Below are 11,137 nucleotides of genomic sequence, written 5' to 3' on the forward strand. Positions count from 1 at the left end.
TCTCATCACTCAGGAAACAGATGTGGGTAGATCTTTACATAGAACTCCAGGTCAGCACTACATAGTGAGCCCCTGTCTCAAAACAAACAACAGCAAAAAACCAGGCATGGTGGTTTAAATCTGTAATTCCAGTACTTGGAAAGCAAAGGCAGGAGGACTGATGTAAATTCAAGGCCAGCTCCATCTATATAACAAGTTGGAAGCCATCTGGGGCTATACATATGACCTTGTCTTAGGGGAAAGAAAATGGTGGAAGCTGGGAACGCTGTGCCTTGTGCCTAGAACTGACAGTCTCGTGCTCTCCCACACTCACTTCAGTGCTACCCAACCACAGCTTTGCAGCAGTTAACACTTCCTGAGATGGGGTGGGGACTGCTTAGATACTTGACTTTACTTGACTTGAGACTTTAGCCCTTCCTGCTCTGGCATTCCCTCCTGAGAATTTCATAGCTGCCACATCAGCTTTGGTAAATTTGCCCTATGTATTATCTAGTTTTTGTTTATTTGTTCAAAGTTTGGGGTGTTTGTTTTGTTTTGCTTTGGTTTTTGAGACAGGGTTTCTCTGTGTAGCCCTAGCTGTCCTAGAACTCACTCTATAGACCAGGCTGCACTCATAGAGATCTGCCTGCCTCTGTCTCCCGAGTGCTGGAATTAAAAGTGAACCACCACCACCACCACCTGTTTTTTTTGTTTGTTTGTTTTTTAATGGGTGCTGGAAGTGGAATCCAGCTCCTCATATATGCTGAGCACATGCTGTATTGCCAAGCTACACTCTCCAGCCACAGCCTTACTTTTTAAGAAAGAGCAGATAGAGGGGCTGGAGACATAGTTGAATGGTTAAGAGTACTTGTTGATCTTGCAGAGGGACCAAAGTTTTATTTCCAGCACATGTGTGGTGGCTCAAAGTCCCAGTCCAGGGTATCTAACAGCCTTGTCTGGCTTCTTTGAATGCTGCACACATGTGGTCCAAGTACATAAATACAAGCAAAATAACTCATACACATTTAAAAAAAGCAAATGAAGGAAGACAGGGTGCCCTTTACTGCCCCATGCCTCTTCCATTTCTGTTACTGTCTCAGAGGTCTGTGTAGTCACCCCTGCGCACGGTGACCCCGTCTTACTGCTCCTGTCCTTTCTGACCAGGAACAAGATCACCATGATTGCTGAGCCTCTCGAGAAAGGCCTGGCTGAGGACATCGAGAACGAAGTGGTCCAGATCACCTGGAACAGGTTAGAAGGGCTCCGCTTGCAGCGCTCACACTGCGGCTTCTTCGCCTGCTTCCGTGACGCCATCCATCCTCCTTTGTTGTCCTGATATGATATGGGCAGACTGGCTCACTGTCTTCCAGAAAGGAAGGAAGCCACTGTCTCCTCTTTCTTCCAGGAAGAAGCTGGGAGAGTTCTTCCAAACAAAGTATGACTGGGATCTGCTGGCTGCCCGTTCCATCTGGGCCTTCGGTCCTGACGCTACAGGACCAAACATCCTAGTGGATGACACGTTGCCCTCGGAGGTAGGGTAAAGAGTACTGCTGGGAGGCCTGTGGCGAGGCATTTGCCCTGGAGCGAGGAAACTGCAGTGCCTTCTTCCCTGTTGAAAGCAGCCTCACACAGCCATACTTACCTCCTCCATCTAACTCAGTGGCTGTTGTCAGCGTATTGCTAAGAACCCTAATGTCTGTGTGTAGGTGGACAAGGCACTTCTTGGCTCAGTGAAGGACAGCATTGTTCAAGGTTTCCAGTGGGGAACACGTGAGGGACCTCTCTGCGATGAATGTAAGTCCACCAGCAATTTCCTGACCTAATCCCCAGGACACTTGCTCCTAGCTGCATGAGGTGACGGAATAGGGATGGGTTTCCCATCTTTGGGACTCATCAGGAAAAACAACTTGGGGTACACTGAGCTATCCCAAGTCTTTAGTCAGCCTCTTCCCTGCTCCCTTCCTATCTCGGTGCCATCACTTGGCACAACCCTAAATGAAGGAATTTCTAGACTTTGTTTGTTCTTAACTCCCGAGTAGAACTTGTCTTTGGTGTACTGAAGAGAGATACACGAGGGTAATCAGGTTGGAGTGATTTATTGATACAAACTAGGCTGTGTAGACCAAATGCAATTTGTAGAATATGGTCTAGACAACTGTTCAGAACCAGCATGTAGACTTGTAAGAAAGTTCCATTGTCATAGCATGGCCTGAATCAGATGCTGAGTCCATGTTCAACTGCTGACTTGTTTGCTGCTGGCCTTGCTAATCTGATGTGGTAAATTTGTATCTTATCTTCGACTAGCTGCACTATGGTCTCTGTAGCATGTTACCATCTCCTTTTCAGTGATCCGGAATGTCAAGTTTAAGATCCTAGATGCAGTGGTTGCCCAGGAACCCCTCCATCGGGGTGGAGGCCAGATCATTCCTACAGCCAGGAGGGTGGTCTACTCTGCCTTCCTCATGGTGAGTGGAGCTGCAGGGAGCTGTCAGCTTCCCTGGATAGAGAATTAAGTGGAGGACCAGGCAGAAGCCAAGGACCCAGAAGGTCCAGGAGACCCTTTATAGTCCTCACACTGTCTTCCTCGGCCTGAGCCCCGTCTTGCTCTGTTGCAGGCCACTCCTCGTCTGATGGAGCCTTACTACTTTGTAGAGGTCCAGGCCCCTGCAGACTGTGTATCTGCTGTTTACACAGTCCTGGCCAGGCGCAGGTGAGCGACCTGTTGGCAGGGAGGGTACTTGACAGCAAGAAGCCTTTGGCTGCTGGGGGGCGGGGGGAGGTGGCCCCAGCTATTGCTGTCTTGCCCTTTCCACTCCAGAAGCCCACCAAGCTTGTTTTCCACAAGGAAAGAATTGGCAGAGTGAAGTAGTGATGGGCTTGTCCATAGGGCCCCTCTCTTCTGTATCCCTGCTCTTGCCTCCTCCCGAGAGGACCCCCAAGCCCATTCCCTCTGCAGAGCATATTCCATTAGGTCTTTATTGGATGGTGCTTTATAGGATACACATTGCCCTTGTCTTGGGGCCTGTGTACATCTAGGGCCTTGGCCTTTGTTTTTCTCTCTCAGGGGGCATGTGACTCAGGATGCACCTATACCAGGCTCCCCTCTGTACACCATCAAAGCTTTCATCCCAGCCATCGACTCTTTCGGCTTTGAGACTGACCTCCGCACGCATACCCAGGGCCAGGCCTTTTCCCTGTCTGTCTTCCACCACTGGCAGGTGAGGAAACCTGGCCAACTTGGCCTCCCAGTTCAGCACATTGCCCTCCTGGCCAGTTCCTCTTCTGTCCAGATGTCCTCTAGGACATTCTATAGCCCTGGAGAAGGTTCCTCCTTCTGGGCCTGGATCCTCTGGGAAGCTGCCTCGGCTACCTGAAATCTCTGTGTTCCAGATCGTGCCTGGTGATCCTCTGGACAAGAGCATTGTCATCCGCCCGTTGGAGCCACAGCCAGCCCCTCACCTGGCCCGGGAGTTCATGATCAAAACCCGTCGTAGGAAGGTGTGTGTTCTTCAAATCATTGCCATCCCTCACCCCCAGGGTCTCCACAGGACTTGTATGTGGAATTTCTTCCTCTTGGAGGGTAGTGTACTACTGTTTGGAAAGAACAGTCCCTTTATTGCTCGGCTAAGCAGACCTAGGGCCCAAAGGGAACAGAGGAGCTATAACCGTACCTTAAAGGCACAAATCATCAGACAATGTAGACCAGCCTTTCCCCCTCAAGCACAGGACTGGATGCCCCTGTATTCAGTTACCCCTCCTGTGGACTTCACTCTAGTGTCTGACTCTGTTCTCCTCAGGGCCTGAGTGAAGATGTGAGCATCAGCAAGTTCTTTGATGATCCTATGTTGCTGGAGCTCGCCAAACAGGACGTTGTGCTCAATTATCCCATGTGAGTGCTGGGGCTGGCAGCTCCTGCTCCCTGCCATGCCTGCAGCCCTGGACTCAAGCTGAGACCTGTGTAACTGGGTCTCCGTGCTCTGAGCATCTGGGAACTGCTAAGGGCCCCTCTGAACAACCCAGAAACCTCCATGCCAGTGTCCCAGGGAGGAAGGGGCATCTGGCCTTCCAGATCCTTCTGTGGCCTCTGTGGCCTGGCTCCATTCCCAAGGAACAGAGAGGAGCTTGGGCCCAGGAAAGAAGAACGAACGAGAACAGGATGAAAGCGTTTAACCCCAAGGGGCCTGTCTTCAGGATTTACATGGAATTTTATTTCTTACAAGTTCAACCCTAGCCATGGTTTGTAAATGAACAGAACATTCTGCCCTCTGCCTTGGTCACTGCTTTCGTCCCTCACCCCACCCTCTGCCTGTCTAATCTGAGCACTTACATTCTGGGTATGTGATTTCCCATGAGGCATTACTGCCTCTGCTCCCAGCTGCAGCTGCCTTCCTGACAGGGTCCCTAGGGGAGCAGCCCGTGGTGGAAGGAATGCCTGTGTCTGATTCAGTATTCCCATGAGCCTCAGGGCCCCTCCCCAGCCCCCGCCTTCCCATTCCCATTCCCATTCCAGAATGCTTCTGGCTGGACATGACTTGGTACAAGAGTTGCTGGGACCCTGGGAACTGTGCTCGGAGACTGCTGCTCCTTGAGTCTCTCTCCCTTGAGTTGGGGCCAGAGCCCTTTGGTTCCCACCCATTGTACTGGGCCCACCCTCCAGCCACCGCAGTTCCTCTCCTCTCCTCTGCTGGGCTCTGCTCTGCTCATGAGTAAGACACTTAACTTTCTTCAACATCGCTTTATTAGGTGCTTACAGAGACGGCTGGGGAATTGGGCCATCCTGCCGCCTCAGGAGTCTGACTTCTCGGGGTCCTCTGACGCCCTCTTGATGTAATCTCTGTACATTGTGTACATGGCACCTGCATGAAGAAGGAAGGGAGGTGACCTCTGGTGCCTGAGCCCTAGATCCTTTTGCCCATCCTTCAAGGTGTGGGTCCTGGTGGCTCTACTCTAGCTTTTCCCTTGAGACCCACCCAGCTTTCTCATCTTTCTGCCCCAGGCCCCAACAGCTGCCCCAGACATCCATACTCGGGGAGCAACTCCTCACAACAGTTCATACACTTTGATGTGATGAGTGGGCTAGCCACGGGTGGTTCTTATGCATGGGGAAACTGAGGCCCAGTGAAAGGAACTAGCCCACAGCTCACAAGTAGCTGCTGCTGCTTCCTAGTTCTCACCTTTGGGGAAAATTCATGAAGCAGGCTGTCTTCATGTCCTATTACTCAGCAACAGTGACCAGTGGGGAGCCCTGCAAAGGCCTCAGTGCAGGGATTGATCAAGGAATTGGTGTGGATTCTAGTGTGGGCAGCAGGGACTTGAACTTTGGACCAGTTAACTGAGGACACTCTGCTTTGTCCCTCTTCTCCCTCTGACCCCCACCACGTTGCTTACCGAGCATGATCGCGCCCACAGCGCATGCCTGTGCTGCCACTCGGGTGTGAATCAGATGTATGGACAACTTGGTGGAACCTCGAGCCTTCAGCCGGTAAATCCTGTACGCTGCTACCACCAGGCAGCCTCCTACACCTGTGGGCAGAGAACAGAATCACTGGTCTTGTGTCCAAGTCTCCTCTGGGCTTGCAGGGTGGGCACTGGGTACTAAGCAGATTCTTTCATGCATCTAAATTTGGAATATTGAGTTTTCTCACAATGGCATTTTTCAAGTGCCTGTGACCTTCATGAAGTCCCTTCCCCCTGTGCAGCAAGTTCATTGTCATGACTATGCATAACCCCACCTGAGCTTTTCCACCCACTCCTGGCTCCCACCTCTTTGTTCAGGTTTTCATATTCTAGAGCCTGGAAGGGAAACCTTGAGACAACCCTAGACTGCAATAGAGACCCCTATCCTGAGGCTGCTGTTAGTACACTGTGTCCCAGTGTACTTTGCATTCAGTCAGGTGCCACCTCCAGCCATGCAGGCTCACTGTATTCCAAGTTTGTTCCTTGTGCAGTGGGTGGGCCACTTGAGTTCTCTGACCTTCTCATTCTTTAAAAGGACCAAGTCATGAAGTCCCAGAGAGGAGGTATCCACCCCAACCCTGTTCTTCCCCCACTCACCTATAGGCACCAATGGAGACTCCCTGGTTTTCCTTAGGAACTTCTCAGTCAGGTTGTCCTCACCCTCAGGTGGCACCCACCAGCCCTTGTTAGCAGACATGATCCCCGGTCCAGATGTTAGCTTCTGTGTGCCTAGGCTTCAGCCTAGCCCTAGAGGGAGGTCGTCTGCAGTGACTCTGATTCTTGGTCTTCAGGGGAAAGGGAGATTACCTGCTAAGACCTTCCCATGCCCAGCACAGCCTGCACTTGAAAAGACGCCCTGTTCTCTCTCAGGTGTTTGGCCACTGGTGGCTACTTTCTTCATGTCCCTAACATCTGCCTCCTCTCCAGTTCATCTGACTTTCCTGTTCTCTCGCTTCCTGCTCCATCTCTGCATCCCTATGGGTGGGATCCTCTGGCCAAGAAAAACAGCTGGAAAAACCCAGAGGAGACTGGAACACTCTGAATCTTGGGGCTCCTTTGGTCTTGGATCTTTTGACAGTTGCTCCTAAGGGAGCTACAGAGGAAGATCTGACTCTAGGGAGCCAGAGCTGTTCTGGATAGACGCAACAATGGTTAACTAAACCACTGGAGCAGATGTCAATGAGACATTGATATATTTTGCACCTCAAGACTAAAGGAACAAATTCTGGTCCTCAAGCTGCTCACCAGCCTACTACCTCCATCCTGAGCTTGTAGACCCCTAAAAATGTTTGCTCTGGTCATAGCTAAAGTCCTCTGAGGAGGGGTTCAGCCAGTAGGATGCCCTCTGACTACAACCACAAGACAAGGTCTCTGCTTGAGCCAGCTCTTCCTGGTAGCCCCTGAGTCTCCAGCATTCCCGTGCTTACCTAAGAGATAGATGGCCAGAAAGTGGAGCATGAACAGCCAAACCAGTGCTCAGTATCTGCTGCTTTGCATCAGCCGAAAGCTGATGCCAGAGTTGTCACTATGGGGTCAGGGAAGCAGTGTCTTTGAAGTCATGTAAGCAGAGAGCAGAGGGCAGGGCATCATCAGGCTTACCCCACCCTACCCCACCCCCATCTGCTGAGCTCCAGATGCAGCAAAGTGAGGTTAGACCTGAAGGAGCAGAGAGACCTTAGCTGATGTTTGTGCACACATGTGAGTGCCCTGTGGAGAACTAGAGAAGCGTGTTGTGGGGCTTTTCTGGTCTTAGCCTTGGTCTCTTTTTGAACCAAGCCTGTAACCCCAGCTAGTTAGGAGACTAAGGAAAGAGAATTACACACTCAAAGCCAGCCTGGGCTACAGAGTGAGTTCATAACCAGCCTGGACAACTTAGTGAGACCCTGTCTCTGGAAAAGAAATAGGTGTGTTGGTGTACACCTTAATACCAGCAGGTGAACCGCTGTGAGTTCCAGGTCAGCCAGGGTAATGTAGACCCTGTCTCAAAAATGTAAAACATCATGGCAGTGGTGGCACATGGCTTTAATCCCAGCACTCGGGAGGTAGAGGCAGGCAGATCTCTTGAGTTCAAGGCCAGCCTGGTCTGCAGAGTGAATTCCAGGGTTCTTGGAGGAGCCCTGTCTTGAAAAACCAATAAATAAATAAATAAAAATAAAAAAGAGAGTTGAGGACTTAGAGTGTAGCTCAATGGTAAACACTTTTTTTTGCAAGTGGGAAGTTCTAGGTTCTTCTCCAGTTGTGAGGGACTGGGGTTTCAAGGAGTCTTTTTGTTGTTGTCTGAGACAGGGTCTCATTTAGCTTTGGCTGGCTTGGAACTCAATGTAGACCAGGCTGGTCTCCAACTCACCAAGATTCACCTGCCTCTGCCTCCCAAGTGCTGGGATCAGTGAAACGTGCCACCACACCCAGCCACAACCAAGGACTTTTCTCAGGAGTGTGAAACAGCTGGAATGATGCTCACTGCTGTCTCATGGCAGTCCCTGACTTTGCATGAGTGGAATTCTCTCTATACCAGGTATTTGTCTTTCAGACCTGACCTGTCAGAGGGAGGGGCTGAGCTTCTAAGACACCAAATTACTTGTCCAAAGATACACAGCTACTAAATAATGTTGTCGTAATCTGTCCCGTGTCTGTCTACTCTGAAACCCTTTCACACTGGACCATCCTGGCATCCCTGACTAAGAAGCAGCTGTTGCTAAGCCAGTGGGAACAGGTCAGGATGCACTGTGGAGGGTCCCCCTCCCTTCAAGGCCTTTGTTCCCTCCATACATCACTTAGTCTCTGTGTGCGTGCGTGCTTGCCCATGTTCCCCAGAGGAGCCTTTTTGGTACTGGAAATGTGTCCAGCAGCTGATGTCTCTCATTCTCCCTAACACTCACTGCTCCACGAACAAGCTCAAGGTCACAGCAAATCCCCAGGGCCATCGCATATCCCCAGTGTCCATGAGAACTCGCCTCTCGGTCATTCACACACACACACTCCTGTGCTGCCTCTCCATGGCCCCATACTGGCCCGAGTTCTCAAGAGATGCATGGTATACGCTCCTCTCATGTAGGCTACCGGAAATGCCGGGATGAGACAAGACAGGGGTGGTGATCAAATTCAAATCTTTTAAAAACTGGGACAAAGGGCTAGACATGGCTAAGTGGTAAAAAGAACTTGTTCTTGCAGAAAATCCTCATGGCGGCTCACAACTGCCTGTAAGTACAGTTTCAGGGGCCCCTGTGCCTTCTGGCCTCCACAGACACAAGACATGTATGTTGGGCACAAGCATACATGCAGCTCCTCACACATATACCTAAATATAAATCATTATTGGGCTGGAGTGGTCAAGATTTTGAATTTGGATCCCAGCAAACATGTCTGATAACTGAAGACTGCCTGAAACTCCAACTCTCAGAGATCTGTCGCCCTGGCACATACCCATTCATGTAAATGTGCACACACATGCACACATACAACAAAAATGTTTGAGACAGTCTCACCAGGTGTTGGTGGCGCACGCCTTTAATCCCAGCACTCGGGAGGCAGAGGCAGGCAGATCTCTGTGAGTTTGAGACCAGCCTGGTCTCCAGAGCGAGTGCCAGGATAGGCTCCAAAGCTACACAGAGAAACCCTGTCTCAAAAAACAACAAAAACAGTCTCACTATGGTGCCCTGGCTAGCCTGGAATTTGCTGTGTAAACAGGCTGCCCTTGAACTCAGAATGCTCCAACTGCTTCTGGTGAATTAAAGTGCTGGAATTAAAGGCATGTACCATCACACTCTGCTAAAACCTTACAATTATTACTATTACATGAATGAATATATGATGCATGTGTGGAGCATGTACATGCCATGGCGCATGTGTGGTGGTCAGAGAGTTGATTCTTTCCTTCCAACTTTTACATGGGTTCTGGCCGGGCGTTGGTGGCGCATGCCTTTAATCCCAGCACTCGGGAGGCAGAAGCAGGCGGATCTCTGTAAGTTTGAGACCAGCCTGGTCTACAAGAGCTTGTTCCAGGACAGCCTCCAAAGCCACAGAGAAACCCTGACTCCAAAAACAAAAACAAAGAAACAAAAAAAAAATTGCATGGGTTCTGGGGACTCAAACTCTGACAGGCTTGGTGGCAAGCACTTTTACTCAGAGTCATATCTTAAAAAAGAGTTTCTGGGTTTTGAGACAGGGTCTCACTGTGTAGCCCAGGCTAGCCTGGAATTTGTCATGTAGATTAGGTTGGCTTTGAACTCAGAGCTCTTTCTCTGATTTCTGAGTCCCTGGATTAAAGTGTGAACTACAAAACCAGCTAATGAAAGGAGATATTTAGTGCAGAGTTCAGCTCCACAAGTACCTGAGATCCCTGACATCAACCTCTGGCCTCTGCATAGACACCTGTGCACAATGGCGTGTGCACATCCACACACACTAACACATACATGTGCACAGGGGCATGTGCACATCCACACACACTCTAACACATACATGTGCACAGGGGCATGTGTGCACACACACACACACTCTAACACATACATGTGCACAGGGGCATGTGTGCACACACACACATCTAACACATGTGCACAGGGGCATGTGCACACACACATCTAACACATACATGTGCACAGGGGCATGTGTGCACACACACACACACTAACACATACATGTGCACAGGGGCATGTGCACACACACATCTAACACATACATGTGCACAGGGGCATGTGTGCACACACACACACTCTAACACATACATGTGCACAGGGGCATGTGCACACACACATCTAACACATGTGCACAGGGGCATGTGTGCACACACACACACTCTAACACATACATGTGCACAGGGGCATGTGTGCACACACACACATCTAACACATACATGTGCAGAGGAGGAACTCATCTGTAGAAGAAATTTTATCCAGTTCTGACAACCTATCTGACCACCTTGCAGGACAGACCTGAGGTAAACACGGACAGGTAAATGACACGCTGGACCACCACACCCTCACCAGGACCGCTTAATGATGTAGACTTCTTCCCCTCCATCGAAACTGAAGCTTCATTTCAGTGCACAAGGATGGCTGTCGGGGTCACTGGACCCCTTTATATTCCCTTTTCTCAGCAGGACCACACTGAGTGAATTTCCTTTCTCATCTTTTGTTAGATAGGGTCTCACTGGCCTGGAGCTTGCTGTTAGACCAGGCTGGCCTCAGATCCCAGATTTCCCTGCCTCTGCCTCTGCCTCTCCAGTGCTGGTGTTAAAGGCGTGACCACCATGCCTAGCCGTTATTCATCTATTAAAGGCGTGACCACCATGCCTGGCCGTTATTCATCTCTTTAGTAGGCATGGGAGAACATAGGCTGAACCTAGCTTGTTGGGGCTTCAGGAGCCCAGGCTATTACCAAAAAAACAAAACCAACAAAACAAAAGACTCTGTAACAGAGACTATTATTATTCCCATTTCACAGATGTAAAACTGAGGCTCTGAGCCAGGGGTGGTGATACACACCTTTAATCCCAGCATTCGGGAGGCAGAGGCAGGCAGATTTTTAAGTTTGAGGCCAGCTTGGTCTACAGAATGAATTCCAGGACAGCCAAGGCTACACAGAGAAACCCTGTCTTAAAAAACAAACAAACAAACAAAAAACTGAGGCTCCATTGAAGTACTTACGTAAAATCACTGTATGCAATAGAGAAAACCAAACATCTAACCATCCTTAAATTTCA

At 50.0% G+C, this 11,137-nt stretch overlaps 2 protein-coding genes across 5 annotated transcripts in view; one reads left to right on the forward strand and one right to left on the reverse strand.

The window, feature by feature from the left end:
- Eftud2 (elongation factor Tu GTP binding domain containing 2) overlaps positions 1 to 4,245 on the forward strand; it is a 44,375-nt gene extending 40,130 nt beyond the window's left edge. For all 4 annotated transcript variants that reach the window (XM_027427999.2, XM_027428001.2, XM_027428000.2 and 1 more), the window contains exons 21-28: positions 1,144 to 1,230; positions 1,385 to 1,511; positions 1,686 to 1,773; positions 2,326 to 2,444; positions 2,595 to 2,689; positions 3,044 to 3,197; positions 3,370 to 3,477; positions 3,777 to 4,245. In XM_027427999.2, coding sequence (XP_027283800.1) covers positions 1,144 to 1,230; positions 1,385 to 1,511; positions 1,686 to 1,773; positions 2,326 to 2,444; positions 2,595 to 2,689; positions 3,044 to 3,197; positions 3,370 to 3,477; positions 3,777 to 3,872 — 874 coding nt within the window. In that variant the 3' untranslated portion in view covers positions 3,873 to 4,245. The remainder of the gene's footprint in view (positions 1 to 1,143; positions 1,231 to 1,384; positions 1,512 to 1,685; positions 1,774 to 2,325; positions 2,445 to 2,594; positions 2,690 to 3,043; positions 3,198 to 3,369; positions 3,478 to 3,776) is intronic.
- Positions 4,246 to 4,764: 519 nt separating this feature from the next.
- On the reverse strand, positions 4,765 to 6,133 carry Higd1b (HIG1 hypoxia inducible domain family member 1B). Its single transcript, XM_027428003.2, has 3 exons — positions 6,034 to 6,133; positions 5,368 to 5,502; positions 4,765 to 4,835 (listed from the first exon to the last, which is right to left on the reverse strand). The coding sequence occupies exons 1-3, from the start codon at positions 6,131 to 6,133 to the stop codon at positions 4,765 to 4,767; spliced, it is 306 nt and encodes a 101-aa protein (XP_027283804.1).
- Positions 6,134 to 11,137: the final 5,004 nt, after the last annotated feature.

Source organism: Cricetulus griseus, chromosome 7 (genome assembly GCF_003668045.3).
Source record: "Cricetulus griseus strain 17A/GY chromosome 7, alternate assembly CriGri-PICRH-1.0, whole genome shotgun sequence".
Taxonomy (NCBI): domain Eukaryota; kingdom Metazoa; phylum Chordata; class Mammalia; order Rodentia; family Cricetidae; genus Cricetulus; species Cricetulus griseus.